At 55.7% G+C, this 18,541-nt stretch overlaps 2 protein-coding genes across 2 annotated transcripts; one reads left to right on the top strand and one right to left on the bottom strand.

Annotated features, from left to right (window-relative positions):
* Positions 1 to 3,640: 3,640 nt before the first annotated feature.
* PARP3 (poly(ADP-ribose) polymerase family member 3) lies at positions 3,641 to 10,142 on the bottom strand. The gene is given in 11 exon segments (XM_036867915.1): positions 3,641 to 4,223; positions 4,665 to 4,820; positions 6,004 to 6,181; positions 6,426 to 6,512; positions 6,722 to 6,871; positions 7,110 to 7,333; positions 7,421 to 7,553; positions 7,727 to 7,870; positions 8,155 to 8,277; positions 8,654 to 8,843; positions 9,878 to 10,142. Coding segments are annotated over 10 exon segments (1,548 nt in total). The 5' UTR covers positions 8,837 to 8,843; positions 9,878 to 10,142; the 3' UTR covers positions 3,641 to 4,053.
* Positions 10,143 to 10,221: 79 nt separating this feature from the next.
* Positions 10,222 to 18,150, top strand: RRP9 (ribosomal RNA processing 9, U3 small nucleolar RNA binding protein). Its single transcript, XM_036867914.1, has 15 exons — positions 10,222 to 10,390; positions 10,667 to 10,749; positions 13,309 to 13,421; positions 13,815 to 13,882; positions 13,966 to 14,007; positions 14,274 to 14,400; positions 15,035 to 15,159; positions 15,242 to 15,334; positions 16,113 to 16,213; positions 16,298 to 16,432; positions 16,525 to 16,587; positions 16,810 to 16,955; positions 17,038 to 17,117; positions 17,784 to 17,857; positions 17,981 to 18,150. Exons 1-15 carry the CDS (start codon positions 10,304 to 10,306, stop codon positions 18,072 to 18,074), a joined length of 1,431 nt encoding a protein of 476 aa, XP_036723809.1. The 5' UTR covers positions 10,222 to 10,303; the 3' UTR covers positions 18,075 to 18,150.
* The last annotated feature ends 391 nt before the right edge of the window (positions 18,151 to 18,541 follow it).

Raw genomic sequence — 18,541 nt, 5'->3', positions numbered from 1 at the left:
TCAGATCTCTCCATGGCTTGCTCCCTCACCTAATTCAGGTCTCTGCCTTCAGTGACCATCTTTTCTAAAATTGTTCCACTTTCCCATCACTACTCCTTTAACCCTGCTTTATTTTTCTTCCTGGTACTTTTCCTACCTGATATTGTATTTCGTATCTATGCACATACTTGTTTAGAGCCTGTGTTATTAGAACGCAAGCCCCTTGAGAGCAGGGACCTTGTCTGTGTCTTGCTTGTGCCTGTGCCCCTAGAACCCCTCACAGGCACGCAGTCCGCATCAGCACAGATCTGGGTGGCAGACAACAGGGCATGAACCTCTGGATTTGAGTCACCTGTTGCTGGAATTCGAAGGGCCCCGGTCCAATTCTCTATTATTCAGATGAGAAAACTGGTGCTCAGAGAGGGAAGGAATGTGTTCTGGATTACACAGCCAAGTTATACCTGGAAACCAGGTCGCCTGCTTCCTAAGCTCTGTCCACACAGGCACCACTTCCTGTACTTGACCACAACTTGAATGTGGGCATTTGCCTCCAGGAGGTGAAGCTGGATTCTTGAGGTCTTGGTTCAGAAAAAGGAGAGGGCATTGGCTTTCTCACTGCCCAGTTAGGCCTGCAGGCCTGGGGCAGCCCCCAAGCCACCAGGGTCTGGGGAGGGCTCAGCAAGGCCAGGTGGGAAAGCAAATGAGAACAGGGGACTGGGGAAGGCAATAGGGAGGGATGGGGACTATGGTGGGTTGGAGAGTGCATGCTCCCTGCAAAATCATTCAACTAAATTAGCAATTAAAACACTTTGGGAGGGACTTCCCTGGTGGCACAGTGGTTAGGAATCTGCCTGCCAATGCAGGGGACACGGGTTCGAGCCCTGGTCTGGGAAGATCCCACATGCCGTGAAGCAGCTAAGCCCATGCGCCCACAACTACTGAGCCTGCACTCTAGAGCCCATGAGCCACAACTAACTACTGACCCCGCGTGCCACAACTACTGAAGCCTGTGAGCCTAGAGCCCATGCTCCGCAACAAGAGAAGCCACCACAGTGAGGGGCACACACGCTGCAACGAAGAGTAGCCCCCACTCGCTGCAACTAGAGAAAGCCCGCACGCAGCAACGAAGACCCAATGCAGCCAAAAATAAATAAATTAAAAACAAAACAAGGGCTTCTCTGGTGGTACAGTGGTTGAGAATCCGCCTGCCAATGCAGGGGATATGGGTTCGAGCCCTGGTCCAGGAAGATCCCACATGCCGCGGAGCAACTAAGCCTGTGTGCCACAACTACGGAGTCCGCACACCAAAACTACTGAGCCTGTGTGCCACAACTACCGAAGCCCGCGCGCCTAGAGCCCGTGCTCCACAACAAGAGAATCCACCGCAATGAGAAGCCCGTGCACCACAACAAAAAGTAGCCCCTGCTCGCCGCAACTAGAGAAAGCCCGCGTGTAGCAATGAAGACCCAATGCAGCCAAAAATAAATAAATAAATAAATTTATTTAAAAAAAAACAAAAAACACCTTGGGACTTCCCTGGCGGTCCAGTGGTTAAGACTACATGCTTCCACTGCAGGGGGTGCGGGTTCGATCCCTGGCTGGGGAAGATCCTGCATGCCGCGCGGCCAAAAAAATAAAAAATACACACGAAACACTTTATAGTTTGTCTGTTTTTGTTTTTTGGTTTTTTTCCAAAGAAATGCAGGAAGGATAAACCAGAAACTACAGCAGGTGGGTGGGCATGGAGTGAAAGGGCTAGGAGGACACTCTTCTGAGCATAGATTTGGATAGATTGGATTTTTGAGAACCATGTTAATGCTCTACGTGTTGAAAAAAATAAATCAACAAAGATGAGAAAAACCCTAAAAGTGAATATAAATAGAAGCAAATGAACCTACCTGCATTTCAAATGAATAATATAACCACACTGAAGGGAAATAAATAACTAATCCAAGTAACATTTGAACCTGTGTTCAAATTGTTGCTTTGACCATTGACCCTCAGTCTAAAGACAGAAAGATAATCTTGAATGATTCAGTAAATCTTGAGCTCTACTTAGAAAGTTTGTTTTTCACAATGGTATTGGGTGTAGCAATTCTGAAACTGCTTTTTGTGTGGGATTGAGCAAATAAGTAAATATATTGATGTTGATGAGAACCAAAGTTCTGACAGTTGGGGAAGGGAGTAAAATTATGGATATGGGGAAGAATGGAAAGACCATATGGTGTTGGATTGGAATTGGAGAAACAGACACAGATAGATGTGTTTATTTACATATACATATTTCCTAGCCCTCTTTGCTACTGGGACTGAAAAGCAATGACACCCAGTACCAAAGAGCATACCTACTGCCCAGATCTTGGATTCTAAATACCATTTCCTGCTCTAGGGAACCAGGGCTCCTTGGAGAAATGGCTGATTCTAGGTTTGTGCAAGATGAGCCTGGAACATCATGTGATACCAGAACATAAGGAAGTGCTCATAAGATGATGTAGACACAGTCAGCTTGAAGGACCTTCTGCTGGCCAAAGCTGGGACAATTTGAGGATCAAAATAATAACAGTAATGGATTATAACCCATTGCATAAAATAGGAACCCACAAATCCATACTGATAATAAACAAAGGGGGCTATTATTAATAAATACAGAAGAAATGATGGAATTAAATTAGATAACTATCATTTGCAACCATCTTAGCAAAAATCGATTCAAGTCATCAATTTCAGGTAAAAATCATCATTGGATTTTAAAGCTAGTGGGTGAAAGTTGATGAGGAATGGGACATTCACACCTCAAAATATTTCCCCACAGATTACTGATTAATTACAAATGGGGGAAATGGTAACTTCCCAGTGGAGAAACCTGGTGGACACGACCTTGAGCAACCAAATTTACATCACCACGAATGGGACATGTCCCTCGTGATATAGTGCACTGAGGACACAGCATTCATGTAATGTTCCTGCCCAAACTACAATGCCTGAATCTAATCACTACAAAACATCAGACAAACCCGAACTGAGAGACAGACTATAAAACAACTGACCTGTACTCTTCAGTAGTGTCAAGAGTGTCAAAGTTATGAAGGAAAAAAAAAAAAGGCTGAAGAATGGTTTCAGATGAAAGGAGACCAAAGAGACATGACAACTAAATGTGGTGTGTGACACTGCACTGGACCCTGACCTGCTGTCTAGCATCTGCACCCCTTGTTTGTGGACAGGGTAACCTGGGGTGATAACTAGCATTCCTTTCATGACAGCAGAGCTGCACCCCTTGCAGATATTCTCAATTCATTTATGATATTCAATAGAAGACACACATGGGTGTTTGGTGCCAAGACACAAGGAAGGCTTGATTTGCCTGGCCATGTCTTGGCTAAAGGACAGAATCACCAGGTGGGTCCCCACATGACCAACAGTTCTGAGTTGATGGGGAGGGTCCCTTTTGGAGGCTCAATGATCAGAGGAGGCCGGTCGTTGCAGTGACCAATGTAGACTGACCAGGGTGGGTGGGAGTGTGTGTACAACCCACGTCCACCCGTGTGAGTGGTCACTCCCTGGAGTGGGGCTGGAACTGCTATGTGGTGTGGTGGGTCACTGTGGAGAGCAAGGAGGCACAGGCCTGGTGCAGCTTTGGCACAGACAAGCAGAGGTCAGGGGGTGAGCCAATACAACGTTTAATACACTTGCCTGTGCATGTCTGAAGTTCGGCCCACCTCGGTGATCACGCCTCTCTCGGATGGACAGTCTGGGCCAGGGTGGACGGCCCGGGTGCATGTGGAACCCGCCCACTCTCAGCCTGTGCTTCTCTAACTACACAGGCTTGAATAGGCTGCTGTATCCGTGTCCCAGTAATGACGCCAGTCCATCACATCCATCACCTTAGGAGGCGAGACTGAGGCCACAGCCATGCCAGGACCACCAAGGATTAGAGGGAGAGGGGATCACTATCTGGACACAGGAGGGAGATTTGAGAACAAGAAGGGGTGATATGGGGGCACCAGGGATGGGAGGAAGATTGAGGATGATGGTCTAGCTCCTGGCGGTGGACGGGAGGCGGGTTGGGCAGACAACTCAGAGGAGAACCTCCAGCAGGTAGCCTAGGCGGCACTGACTCTCCTGCTAGATGAGATACTCGCTCTGGAAGAAGCTGGAGCTGCTGAACTCTGGGCAGGGCATGGGCTGGCCCTGGGGCACCACCACTCGTTGGCCATCCAGCTCCAGCTTGGTGTCCTGGGTTGGAACTGCAGGGCACAGCAAGGGCCATGGATGACCCAAGGGTCACTGGTCCTTGGCTTTACCGGTAAGTCCTACCCCCTGTGCTCTCCACTTCTACCACAGGGAGTGCCCGCTCATTCCCACCTTGCCAAGCTCCAAACCACTGCATAGGCTGGGCCTTCTGCCTGGAATCTCCTCCCCCATTTCTCTGCCTGGGAAATGCCTGCTCATCTTTCAATGCTCAGTCAATGACACCTCTTCTTTGAAGCTCTCCTGGATGCCCAGGAAAGATTTGTTGAATCAGTGAATGTTTGTTGAATGATAGAGTGAATGACTGCAGTGAAGAATCCTGCGTCTTTTTTTCCTTCCTCACACACCCCTTCCTTGCTCACCTCCTCCCTGAAAGCATCCTGCTCCATCTCAGCCTCACCTCTATCCTTAGGCCTGTCCAGCTTCATGGGACTCACCAGGCTCTGCGTGGCCACGGGCAATGACACTGTCGAAGCCAGGGGATGGCTGCTTCAAGCTGGGCGCATAGACGGTGATGTGGTACTCTCTGCCCAGTGCCACCTCACCCAGGAACATGTAGCCAATGTCATGGGCCCCGCAGGACATGCCAGCAACTGGGGGACACAGGGAGGCTCAGGGTAGGCAGACCGGCTCTCTGCCTGACTCCCTGGGCTCCTCTCTGCTGCACTGTTATCTCCTTTGGCTTTGCTGCCCCGGCCCAGAAAAGTACCCATCCTTCCTCCAACCATGTCCCCAGGCCCCTTGTCCTGGCTGTGCTCCCTCCCCACTCTCTCCTCCACTCCTCAACTCCCAGAGGCCAGGCGTCTGCCACCCTCACCAAGGTCAGTAATGGCCTTCCAGTGACCATATCTGGGGTGGGGGCTTTTCAGGCCTGCTCTGCTGATTTTGCCACGGCATCCTTCACCCTCTACCCTGGGACCCCCTTGCAATGCTCTCCTGAGGCCACCCTCCACTCCCTCTTAGGCTCCTCCGCCCTCCCAGTGGACGCCTTGGCCTTGAGCAACCTTCAGCTCCATCTGCTCTTGGATGAATCCTCCGACCTTGCTCTCTTGAGTGGGGGCGGGTAGTGTTCTCCAATAATGAGGTCAACCTGGGCTGAGGAGCCAGTAGGGGCAGGTCACCTCAGTGAGGACACCTCTGGACAGAAACTTGGGGGTCATTGGAGACACCCTCAACCCTTTCCCACAATGCTGCCCATCCCACCTCCCACATACTCCTCTCATGGATTCTCTCCTCCTCCGCCTCCATTGCCCTGGGCTGGGGGCCCATCACATTTGGCCTGGATGGGAACACAGCCTCCCTGCAGCCTCTGGCCTTTGCCACCCTCCCAACGGCTGCAGCCACGTTCAACTGTACTCCCCATCGCTCTCTGAATAAGGCTCCCTTGATCCTCCTGGGCCCCCAAGCCCCACACCCACACTAGGCATTTGCTCTAAGCTTTGTCATCAGGCCGTGCCTGGAGGTGCTGACCTGCCGCAGCCTCCCAGGCTTCGTGCCACTCCCTGGCTGCTTTACCTTGAAGCCTCCTCTTTCACCCCCTCCCAGGTCAGGTTGGCACACTCATCCCATCTGCATCACCTTCTCCAGGAAGCTGTCGCTGACCAGCGGATGCCTCCTTTGAGTCCCCCAACCCCCAGGATGCCCCACTGAGCTCTCTAGTCAGTAACTATCCGAGGGGTCCTCTCCTGGATCCACCGCAGGTGGGACAAGTAATGGGCCCCATGCTCCTTAGTGTCCCCATACCCACTCAGGGCTTGGCCCCGAGGGACACCTCACCATAGCCAGCTGACTTGCTGTTCTCCGAGGCAAAGTAGATGCCTTTGCCAACACGGCCACCAGAATGTGGCATGATGCGGAGCCCACTGGTGAGGATGGCGGCCACCACAGCCATGTTGGTGCCGTGCCACAGTAGCTTCCGATTACCCAGCTTGTCGTGGGGCTGGAACTGATCTCCCTGGGGGGGAGATGGGAACAGGGAGAGTCATGCCACCCAAGCTCAGGTGTTTCTGTCTGCCATCAGAGAGTATGACCAAGGCCAAGGCTTCCCTAGTCACTCACATACTCGTGCACACATGCACAAGACCTAGGCCTGGTGGAAACTGGTCAGAGTTTCTCAGCCAACTCGCTAAAGAGAAGATAAGCCAAGGTCATCTCCCTAAGGGACAAGGTAGTGATCGTGGGGAGGGAATCTTCCTCACCTCCCCTTCTCGGTTCACTGTCCAACTATGTTGAAGAGCAGGGCAACTGTACTTGCTGCCAGTCTTTTCCAAGTAGGTATGTATCACCTGCGGGGAGACAAGAAGCTGGGTGCCAAGATCAAGCAATGTATGGACTAACCTCCACTTGTCCCCCGCAGTCCCAGAGCTCTCCTCAGGCCCTGGAGACACAGCGAGAGAAGGCCCTAGGAGAGGGATTCTTCTGGGCACCTGGAGGGCAGACAGGCAAAGGGCCAGTGCCCACTGCTAGCTCGGCTCCTCTGTGGGGACCGGCCCACTTTGTACTCAGGCGCCTTTGGGTCCAGCAGCTGGAGCTGACACTTGAGGAGCTGGTAATCTCGGTCTAGTGGGTGTGGCACCTCCTCCGCTTTCTCTGTCTCCTCGGGGGCTGCCTGCAGGGTCTGGGCCAGCTCGATGTCTGCCAGCACCTAAGGGGATGGGCACTGGCAGCTTGTGTGTCCCCTTGACCCTGGGCTTCCCCTCCCCCTCCCACATAAATAGGACCATGGCCACCCCACCTTATTCAGCCCCACCCCATCTATCTGTCTGGCCTTCCCCTCCCCTGTCCTTCGGCCTGCCCATTGCAGTCCATCTATCTGTCCCCCATCTCCCTTGCCCCATCTATCTGTTTGGTAACCCCACTGCCTGCAACCTGCCAACCCTCACCAGCAGCATGTCCTTGGCCTGCAGAAGCTCCGGGGAGTTGATGGGTGGGGGCTGGCTATGGCCGAAGTTGTGGGGAATGATGGTGTAGAAGTGGGAGGATAGCTCCTCCAGGCTGAGGCCACGATCTGCGGGGGCTTTCAGGGCCGCCTCCACTGCCTCCAAGGCCTCCAAACCCCAGGAAATCTGCTACTTGCTCAACTTCCCCAGTGGCATCTTCTTCACATCTGGGGGGATGGGGAGAGTGGGGAGTCAGGCCCACAGCCCTGCCACCCCCAGATCCCTGCTACCCGTCCTGGCTCCTCCCCCCTCACCCAAGTTCATGATAGCCATGGCATTCTTGAACACGTCCTTGCTGAAGATGTTGGTGATGAGCTTCTGTGTGGCTGCGTCCAGGGAGCAGGGCTGCACTTGCTGAACCACGGTCCTCACTGGGCCTCTGTCTACCTAGGGGTAGAGGGAACATGTGGGCAGGAGCAGCTGGGCAGGGCACCTGCACCTGGAGCAGGGCCTGGCCAGACAGAGGCCAGAGAGGAAGGCCTGTGCCTGAGGGTGTACAGCTGGGCAGTGGCCGTCCCTTCCCTCGGCCCAGGCCCACCCTCCCTCCCTGGCCATTTCACCTTCACCATGGCTTCCTGGGCCTCATCCTCTCTCTGTACTTCGATAAGTGTATACTTGCTGGGGTGGGCCACAAAGTGGTCCTGCTCTGCCCAGCTGTTCTTGGTCTTGTCCCGAAATTTCTTTTCAAAGTCCTTCTGTGCATCCTCCAGTGACATGAAGTGGCTGAGTTTTGACTGGCCCACCTCTCCCGGCAAGCAACAGCTTTCAGAGGTGTGCCTACCACAGTGCCCGCCGTAAATGTTTGCTGGCCTCTACTGTGCAGGCCCTGTGCCGAGCGCCCCTGGATGTCAGAGGTGGGGCAGGGCACAGTCAGAGGCTGTGGCCTTTTGGCCTGAGTAAGCTGTGGGGACCCCGGGGAGCAGGGGGCATGCGTTGAGCAGGGAGAGGTGGGGAGGATGCGGGCACAGGGTGGGTGGGTGGTACTCACCACGTGCCCCCAGCGGTTCCAGCAGATAAAGCAGTCACCTTCTTCCAGCAGCTGGATGATGTAGAACTTGTTGTTGCTCCCAATGTTGGTCTGGTTCAGGGTGCAGTCATAGTCTTCACGCACCTGTGGTCAGAGGGGGTGTGCGGAGGGCAGGCTGGCTCCGGCCGCCCCTGGGTGGGATGGGGTACCTGGCTGCACGCTGACAGGAATCACACTGCACTGGGGTGTCAGAGGAGGCCCTGTCTGGGAACCCTGACTTAAGTGTTGTGGGGGGAAAACTGAGAAGTTCAGGGGCCTGTCCTGGGGTCTGAAGAGCAGACATGACCCACCTGGATCTGATGGGATATAGCCCTGCCTGACCTTTGGGGTCTTGCAAGAACACAGTTTACTTGGGAGCCTTGAGCTATTTGGCCAGAGCCAAGTGGGAGGGGAGGAGGTCTGAGTGTATTTGTACCCAAGAGGGAGCAGGCACTGGGACTGGCCAGGGACTACAGCTTACCTGGGTCCCAGGGTTGCAGCTGAGTGGGCACAGGGGGTCCATCTAGGCTATGCGCTTCTCTGTGGGTGTGGCCCTGAGGGCCTCGGCAGTGGAGCGGAAACTGTCCTCCTCTTCTGCCCCCTGATGCCCCTTCTTCTTCTCAGGACCCTCACGCTGCACCTGGGGCTTGCGCTTTGGAGCCATGGCTGTTCTGGGGCACAGAGGGGGCCCTCAGGCATCCATGGCCTTTGCGTCCCACCTGGCTGGAACAGTACCAACTTGCCCCACCCTGAGATTGCCCTTTGGTGACCTCCTTCTGCCTCCATTTCCCCACTCCCGGTCCCTGACCAAAACCGGCTCTCTGTACCCCAGATACACCCCTTCCTCCAGTCACCAGGGCCAGACCAGGCCAGGCCCCTGTCCAGTCTGCCCAGTCTGGTCAAGGAAGATGGGCTCTCCACCCTCTATGGCTCTTTTGCGTGTTCTGAGGTTGAAGGGAAAGTGAAAGGAGCATCTCCCCCCTCCCATTTCTGGGCTCCTCTCCCCAGAGCACTCTCTGCTCCTCCCCCATCTCAGCTAACTTGGACCTGGCATGGTTGCTGGGCTGAGTCACCCCAGCTATGGAGGAGAGTGGGCAGTGGCTCCCGGGGGGCAGCACTCCTAAGACCAGATCTGTCCCTCCAAAGCTTGGGACCCAATAGCGCAGAAACCCTTCCCAGCAGGTTCAAGAGTTCTGGGGTGCCAGCCTCCGTCCCAGACCAGTGGCATTGAACTGCCAGAGGGCAAGGGTCAGTCACACCCGCCCTGCCATGCCCTGTGGAGGGCTGTGGGCAAGGCCATAGGGCACTCACCTAAGAGAAGCAGGGACCTGGGAGCGGTGGTGGCCACCAGGTCAGTAACTCCCAAGCAGTCCTAGTTCTAACAACCTCCCGTAAGCCTTAGGGGAGCGGGGAAGAAGTGGGTGTGGGTAGGATTCCAGCTATTTGGCCACCAGTCTGGTGAGTCAGAGGCTGGGCAGGCCGAGGCGGGCAGGCAGCCTGTCCCATGGATGGGTGGACACTTGATCCGGACACAGCCAAGGCCCAGGGGACTGACGCGCCCTTAGAATTGCTCATCTGGCCTGAGGCATGCAATACGTGTCCACCGGTTGTCCAGTGACCTTGGCCCCACGTGCGGGCATTGCCCTCCTCTCCCGGGGGCTGCCGGATCCCTCTCCCCCGGTTATTTAGAGTCAGACTCTCTCACCCTGGCCCCTGCCCCTGACGGGGAGGAGTCACGTTCCAGGAAAAGGAATCCCGTGTCTCTGGCGCACCCCAGCGTCCAAGGAGAGCAAACACAGAGAAGGTGTCGGGGTCCGATCCCTCTTCATACGTCAGGGAGCGGCAGGGCGCACGCGCCGCAGCCGTTGGCCGGAAGCGCCAGGGAGAGGCCTGCTTCCTAGCGGAGCCGGGCGCGGGAGCCTATAGGAGTTCTAGGAGGCGTGACCACAGGCATTTATCCTATGGGCGCTTGGGGGCGTGACAGAACCTACCTAAGGACCCAATGGAGCCGTGGGAGGCGGGGTCCACCGGGCGGTGGGAGCCTATCTTGGGTTGGAGTCTTGTGGGACGGCCCGGGTTCAGCCGCCACGTGAGTTCTCCAGGGGCCGCCGCAACACACACGGTGGGCGGCATGTCGGCGACAGGGGCGGCTCGAAAGAGGGGAAAGCCGGCCTCGGGGGCCGGGGCTGGTGCGGGGGCCGGCAAGCTGCGGCGAAAGGTGAGCATGGCGCTTTGGCGGGCGGGGGTCCATCCTGCTATGTTACTGGGACCACCGTCATCCCCATCCGGGGGCCCCGGCACCGGTCCCCTCGCCCCCGGGACCCCAGCTGGAGTCAGCTTCGTCCCTTTCTCCGCGCGCCAAATACTGAAAGCCTTTCACTTGAGCCGGGGGCTACCGCCTTTCCCAGTGGCTCTCGAGGGACCCTAAGGGGCCCTTGGTCAGAGCCGGGGTGGTCGGGACCCCTGACCAAAGAAAGTATTATATAATTCCTAGGGCGACTCTTCTGGGGACAAGGGCAAGTCCAAGGGTGGCGGCAAGATGAATGAGGAGATCTCCAGCGACTCGGAGAGTGAGAGGTGAGCTCTTTTTTTCTACCTAGTAGAAAAGAACACTGGGGCCCATTGTGTATGGAAGGAGTACTCAATGATGGGGGCTAGAGCTGGGCCTAGAACCCAGGACTCTGGCCCTTGATTCTCAGATCTTGATTCTTTCCTCCACTTTTTGACCCTGAGAACTGTCATTTCCTTCGCTGCAGGGGCAGGGTCTCTGTGTGGGGAGGACCCCCAGTCCTAATGGGAGACCATTGAGACCTTCCTTCATGACAGGGAGCTGAACTCCAGGCAAGGGGAGAGGGATGCAAGAAATGCTTGCTAGTTCTTCATTGTGTTCTCCCACAATTTCACAGTTACTGAGAGTGCCAGGCACTAGTTTCACTGTTGAGAGAACAGAGATGAGCAGGCAGGTGAAGACGGAACGTGTTGTGGTGGGATGTGTATCTTAGAGCTGCGTGTTGTCGGAACAGAGAAGGGGAGTTTAAATAGGGCCTGGAGAGATGAGGAGGGGTTCCTCATGGAGAGGTAGGGAAGGCATTCAGGGATCAGAGAAAAGTGTGGGGGTTAAGCGGGCTAGATGGGAGATGGAGAGGATGGGAGGGTAGGCAGTGGGTGCATCCGCACTGTGGAGGGCTTTGCGTACCTCCTCCATTCTGCAGGTGATGGGGGTGGAGCATGTTGCAGAGTTCAGAGGGGGCTAGCAAGGTATCAGGCCTGACCCTGTGGCATGGAAGCTGTCATATCAGAGAATCCCGGTGCCTTCTTTAAGAGTTGGCTTTAGAAATTCTACTTCTAAAAGTTGAGTACATGTTGGCCTTAACCTGCTCACAGAAAGACTTAATATATACTTTTTGTAGTCTTAAGGTTACTGTGGGTGTGTGCCAGGTCCTGTGCTAAGCACTTTTAAATATTTTTAAAATGTGTTGTAAAATGTATTAGCTACAGAAGAGTTAATGAAATGTAATTGTACCATAGAGAGTAATGATGAAATGATGAACCTCTGTGCACCCACCAGAACTAGACCATTTGTAGAAACTTAGGAGCCCCAACTGCCATTCCTGCCTTAAGTTAATCATTTCTTTGGTTTCCTTCCTTCCTTTTTTTCCTTCCTCTTCTTTTTTTTTTCCCCTCTTCTGATTCAGGTGTAACTTACATACAGTAATATTCACCTTTCTTAGTGTGTTGTTCTGTGAGTTGTGACAGTCGCATATAGTCGTGTAACTACCGCCACTGTAAAGATATAGAAGGGTTTTACCACCCACCAAAATCCCCCATGGCTCCTTTGCAGTCAGTTCCCACCCCCCTCCAACCAGTAACTGCTGTCCCTAGAATTTTGCCTTTTCCAGAATGTTATTTGAGTGGAATTACAACGGTTGTATACTTGCCTTGATTTTCTTTAGAGTTCTGTCTTCTATGTGCGAACCCGAAACAGTAGATTGATTCCTTGGGTAAACTGAGTAGAAGTTAAGACCTTGGTTGTATGAGGGAAGGGCAGCACCAACCCTGTTGGCTGAAGACTTGCTGGGCACTGGGTACTAACCGGTCTCAGGAGCATGGTCAGGCCTTGGCTTCCTTGAGAGTTTCCAAGGTCCTTTCTGGGGAAGTTGTGGGCAAGGTCATGGATGAGTCTAGGAAACAATTGGGCTACCTGACAGGGACTAGATATCTGCAGGCACGTGATCAGAGGGAACGGGCTGCCCTGGGTTTTCTGCTTCTGAGTTCCTGTGACTTACCTCCAGCTCCCAGGAGCAAGTCAAAGTAGGACTCATCTTGAGTGAGGGCATGGAGGGGAAAGCAAGGACTTCACTAGCACAAGGTCAAGCCAGGCCCAGTTAAGCTTCACCTGGAATCCCATCCTCAGGGTAAAGGATGGTGCCATGGCAGTGAGGATGGGACGCTGATAGTCCCAACATGTCTGCCTCTTGGTTCCTTGCATCAGATCTGGGCTGGCTGCTCCCCGGTGTCTGGGGGGTCGTTGTTGTTCTGAGATCTACCGTTTCTGCTTTCCGTGTTGGATCTTCTGTTTCCTGTCTCCCGTGCCTTCCCCATTCTTAGCTTACTCTCTTGTTCAGGGAGCACATCCTCCATCCTTAAAAGAAGGAGAAAGGACCACTTTTGTGGCACCTTGTACATCTGATAATGTCTTCATTCATCATTAATGGTTTAACTGGCATGCCATTCCAGTGGTTAGCGTTTTATTCCGAAATTTGTACGTGCAGCTCCTTTGTTTTCTGCTCTCAGTGTTGCTGTTGAGACTTCTGGAGTCATTTTGATTCCTGACCCTTTGTATATGATCTGATTTTTCTTGGAAGCCTGTAGAACCTTCTCTTTCCCTCCAGAGTTGAGAGATTTCACAGTGATCTCTTTGGGTTTGGGGTCTGTTTTCACCCTTATGTTGGACCCTGGGTGGGCCCTTTCAGTTTGGTAAGTCACATCTTTCAGTTTTCTGTGTGTGAGACCATTGGCCATGAGGGCTAGCAGGGATGGGGGTGTCAAGTGGCTGGGGAAGCAGCGAGGAGCACAGTCCTAGTGGCCAGAGGAGCGGGCCAAGCCCCCTGAAGCCTAGCCCCCTCCTGCTCACAGCCTAGTTCCCAGGAGGACTGAGGAGGAGGAGGAGGAGGAGGAGCTGGAGGAGACCGCACAGGAGAAGAAGCTGCGCTTGGCCAAGCTCTACCTTGAACAGCTTAAGCAGCAAGGTGAGCCTGTGGACTGGGCAGGTGAGGGGCGGGGCCTATACCTGAGACTGCCTGCTGTGGCCCCAGCCACCTGGTGGGTGACTGATTCAGGTAGCCGGTGGGCTGCTGGGGCTGCTGCTGCTGGCGGCCCTGTGGGAGGGTGGCTAGGAGCTCTAATGGATCTCCTGGGGTGGGCCAGGCCTTCAGGGGGCTTCAGACTGATCTGATAAGTAAAGGCAGGGGGTGGGCAGGAGGAGACCATCCAGCCCTCCCTTCCCTTTGGCTGAGGTGGCCTGAACTTCCATGGGACACAGCCCAAATGTTCAGGGCCCAGGACTGAGGTGGTGGGTGGGGATGGGAAGGGAAAAGTGGGGTGTTGGCCTGGGTTTACTTGGCTTGGTCTGTCCTACACAGAGGAGGAGAAGGCCGAGGCCCGCGAATTTGAGGAGGACCAGGTGGCGGGGAGGCTGAAGGAGGACGTGGTGAGTGTGGAGGGAGGGTGGTGGGAGGGGAGGGATGGGGCTGGTCCTGCTCCTGGGATCTCACCCCTCTCCTCTCCATGCAGCTCGAGCAGAGAGGCAGGCTGCAGAAGTCCGTGGCAAAGGAGGTGAGCAGATAGGGCACTTTGGTGTCAGATTGGAGGGAATCACCTGGGTTGGTGGGCAGATGGCCCAACTGGGGACTCAGGCTGTGGGGTCTTTGCTGTGGAACATAGTGGGCACTTGGGCAGACAGGGTCAGGTAACGGCCTGGTCCTGGCAGCCCTGGGTCCGGTTTTCCTTCTGGGCAGTGTGGTGGGAAAGGATGGCATGCGTGTGTGTGGAGGGGGGCCTTCCTGCCCCCAGTCACGGTGACCCGGCCCCTGCCTGCCTAGATCCAGGCCCCAGACCCTGCTGACATTCGAATCTTACGGGGTCACCAGCTGTCCATCACATGTTTGGTTATCACCCCTGACGACCTGGCCATCTTTTCTGCCTCCAAAGACTGCACCATTATTAAGTGTGAGTGAGTGCCTGGGTGGGGGTGCAGCCGCGAGGGATCATCTGGGCCGGCTGGTCTGGGGAGGAGGGAATAATCAGGGAAAACTGAGACCCGACGGGGGAAGCTTCTGGAGACAGGTTTGCTTCCGAAGAAGTGTTTTCTGGATGACAGTGGAAGCTTCTGCCCAGGAGTGGGACTTGTGAGCTCCCTGTCAATGTCATTGGAGATGATGGAGTGGAGGCAGGATGATGATTTAATGGGAATTGATGCTTCAGGTGGGCAGTTGGACTAGAGGACACTCGAGGCTCTGCACAGTCCTGGGATTGAGTTCCTGGTCCTCCTGGGTTCCTGGCCTTTGACCACTGAGGGCTGTCCTCATCCACCCAGAGTAGTAACAGGAAGAGCTCATACCATCGGTCCCAAGCACTTTCCTGTCCCTTTTCTTCCGGGCTTCATGGCTGCCCTTTGGGATTATTGTCACCACTTAACAGATGAGGAAACTGAGGTGACTTGTCCAGGGGCTCACAGTGGCTGAGCCAGATCTTCTGACCTGAGGCCAGGACTTTTTCCGTGGTGCCACGCTGCCCTTGAGGTGGGTTGCCAGACAGTCCTACCTTCTGTCCCAGCAGCATCTCTCTTCCCCCTTGGTGTCAGGGAGCGTGGAAAGTGGACGGAAGCTTCATGTGATCCCTCGAGCCAAGAAGGGTGCCGAGGGGCAGCCCTCCGGCCACAGTAGCCACGTCCTCTGCATGGCCATCTCCTCCGATGGCAAGTACCTGGTAAGGCAGGGTTGGCCCCGGGAGTAGGTGAGAGGTGTGGGCACATGGTGGGTGCCCGTGGCCATTGCCCTTGTCTCCATAGGCCTCGGGTGACCGCAGCAAGCTCATTCTCATTTGGGAGGCCCAGAGCTGCCAGCACCTGTACACCTTCACAGGACACCGGGACGCCGTGTCGGTGAGAAGCTGGGCCTCCTTTAGTGGACGTTTCTTGAGCACCCGAGTGGGCCAGGCATGGTACTGGGATCCGGGTAATGGTGTGAATGAGGCAGCGGGTCCCCATCCTCAGGGAACCTGCACTTTGGTGAACAGGACAGAAACAGGGTGAAGCAATAGGGAAGAGCTGGGGGAGACTGAGTCGAGCTTGCCTAGGGAGAGGGAGGCCTCTGAGAAGTCTGTACTTGCTTGAGGGCAGGCAAGTGTGCCCCTGGCTCCACGTAGAGCCCCACAGAGCGCTCTTGATGGGGGCTGGCTCCCTGTGCCACGTGACCTGCTTTCAGGACGTCCTCCCTGGGCCTGACCTCTGTCTTGCCTGCTGTAGTCCAGGTTCTTTTTTTTTTTTTTTTTTAATTTATTTTATTTATTTATTTAATTTTGGCTGTGTTGGGTCTTCGGTGCTGCACGCGGGCTTTCTCTAGTTGCGGTGAGCGGGGGCTACTCTTCGTTGTGGTGCACGGGCTTCTCATTGCAGTGGCTTCTCTCATTGTGGAGCACGGGCTCTAGGCGCATGGGCTTCAGTAGTTGCGGCACGCGGGCTCAGTAGTTGTGGCTCATGGGCTCTAGAGCACAGGCTCAGTAGTTGTGGCACACGAGCTTAGTTGCTCCGCGGCATGTGGGATCTTCCCGGAGCAGGGATCGAACCCATGTCCCCTGCATTGGCAGGCGGATTCTCAACCACTGCGCCACCAGGGAAGCCCAGTCCAGGTTCCTTTTGCCCTCTTTCCATGCACCCTTAGGGGCTGGCATTCCGCAGAGGCACCCACCAGCTCTACAGCACGTCCCACGACCGCTCTGTGAAGGTGTGGAATGTGGCGGAGAACTCCTACGTGGAGACGCTGTGAGTATGCGCGGGCAGAGGGCACGCGGATGTGCGCGTGCAGGTTCACGGGTGACCCCATCTTCCCTCTGTCCCCCTCTCCAGCTTCGGGCACCAGGATGCTGTGGCTGCACTGGATGCTCTGAGCAGGGAGTGCTGCGTGACCGCCGGGGGCCGGGACGGGACCGTGCGTGTGTGGAAGATCCCCGAGGAGTCCCAGCTTGTCTTCTACGGCCACCAGTAAGGCGGCCTGCTGCACCAGGCATTGAGGGGGCCACCCGCATGGGCTGGGGGTGAGGTTGGGCCACGCCCCTCATGGTGCCTTTCTCCAGGGGCTCCATCGACAGCATCCAGCTCATCAATGAGGAGCACATGGTGTCGGGTGCAGATGATGGGTAAGAGCTGCCTTCCACCACTGCCACTGCCCCTGGACTTGCCATGTAGGATCCTCCTGCTCGGGAGCTGTAGTAACCCTTTTCCATAGATGAGGACATTGAGGCAGAGAGCGCAGGGGACCTTGTCTGCTTCCTGTGGCTGGTGTGCACTTGGTCCCTTCCGGCCGTGTGGCCCTTCTGCCCTCCCCTGGCCCCCTCACTGACCCTGCTCCCTGTCCACAGTTCTGTAGCCTTGTGGGGCCTCTCTAAGAAGCGGCCACTTGCCCTGCAGCGTGAGGCCCATGGGCTGCGGGGGGAGCTGGGCTTGGAGCAGCCCTTCTGGGTGTCATCGGTGGCAGCGCTGCTCAACACAGACCTCGTGGCCACAGGTGGGTACCCTGTGTGGCAGAAAGGAGGGGATCTCAGGGTGGGCTGGTGGCGGGGGGTGCTCACTGTCTCCCTGTCCCCCAGGCTCTCACAGCAACTCTGTGCGGCTCTGGCAATGCGGGGAGGCCTTCCGGCAGCTTGACCTTCTCTGCGACATCCCCCTGGTGAGTGAGGCTTGAATACCCAGCCTGTCTTTACCACACTCCCAGGGCCCGTTACAGTGTTTTCCTGCCAGAGGGCGGTTCCTCAGAGCAGGGCCAGCTATGACTTCTCTTTCTAGCCCCAGCTTCTAGCACAGGGCCTGCAGGAACCCTCCCTTCTTCCTCTCCCTTCCCCGCCTCCACTCCCCTCCTTGTCCTAGGCCCTGTCCTGGTTACTGGGATACAAGGCAGGGAAGTGTGGGCAAAGGCATGGAGGGCCTGGCCCTGTGATGGGTTCTGCATGACTGGTGCCAGACTGAATGCCAGGCTAGGGTGTGTGGACTTGGTGCAACCTAGGGCAGAGTGGCAGGATCTGTTAGTGACTTCTAGTGACAGTTCAGGGCTTGGGTCAGTGGTGATGGTCATGGAGTCTCCAGAGCCAGGACCAGGAGCCAGGCCCTACTTGGCGTACACTGTCTCCTCCATCCCCACAAACTCTCTGTGAGGCCTGCGCTCTACTTTCCCCATCTCACAGAGGCGGATGCTGAGGCCCTGAGGGGTAGAGCGCCGGCCCAGGTGGCAGGAGGCAGAGCAGGGATTTAACCCAGGCTGGGCCTTTGACTGTGAAGCTGGGGCTGTGGTGAGGGATCTGTTCTCACATCTTACTGCCTTGTCCCTCCCTCTTCTTAGGTGGGCTTTATCAATAGCCTCAAGTTCTCCAGTGCTGGGGACTTCCTGGTGGCTGGGGTAGGGCAGGAGCACAGGTATGAGGCACTTCTCGAGGGGTGCGGGTGGGGCAAATGGCATAGGGTGGGTGGCTGGCTGGGAATGGGGTGGATACCGGGTGGGGCTGGGCCCGCCCTCAGCTGCTCCTCTCGCCCCTGCAGGCTTGGCCGGTGGTGGCGGATCAAAGAGGCCCGGAACTCCATCTGCATCATCCCTCTCCACAGGGCCCCCAGGCCCCCTGCTGCTGGCTCCTGACACTCTCATCCCCTTTATTTAAGTTCTTCCCAGGCCATCCCCTGCCTTCTTTGTATTAAAAGCCTCCTCTTTTGGGCCTTGTCTCCTCTAGCTTCTTGATTGGGGAGGGCAGGGGGATGGCAGGGGATGGCTTAGTAAAGGCCTGGGGGCTTTATCCTTTGCAGCGAATTTGGGGATGGAGCCCTCAGCTGGCTTCTGGTTCCTAGACCCTGAGTATCCTCTACGACTTTGTTAGGCCAGCTTTCCACCCAGTGCTCTGGGCTGGTTGGGGTCGGAAGCTGCTGATCCCTCAGCTAAGAAGCTGTGGCTGTCCAGTGTGTGTAAGGGCTGGCTGCGGGGTCTGAGGACTGAAAGGAAGACAGTTAGACCTACAAGTCAGGCTGACCTGCACCACCCAGGCCAGGTTAGGAAGCTTTAGGAGCCAGACTGCCCTTGGAGTGGGGGTCGGGGTGGAGTTGGGACCCTGC

The sequence above is a fragment of the Balaenoptera musculus genome, chromosome 11 (assembly GCF_009873245.2).
Source record: "Balaenoptera musculus isolate JJ_BM4_2016_0621 chromosome 11, mBalMus1.pri.v3, whole genome shotgun sequence".
Lineage (NCBI taxonomy): Eukaryota > Metazoa > Chordata > Mammalia > Artiodactyla > Balaenopteridae > Balaenoptera > Balaenoptera musculus.
This window is presented reverse-complemented; position numbering and strand designations above follow the sequence as displayed.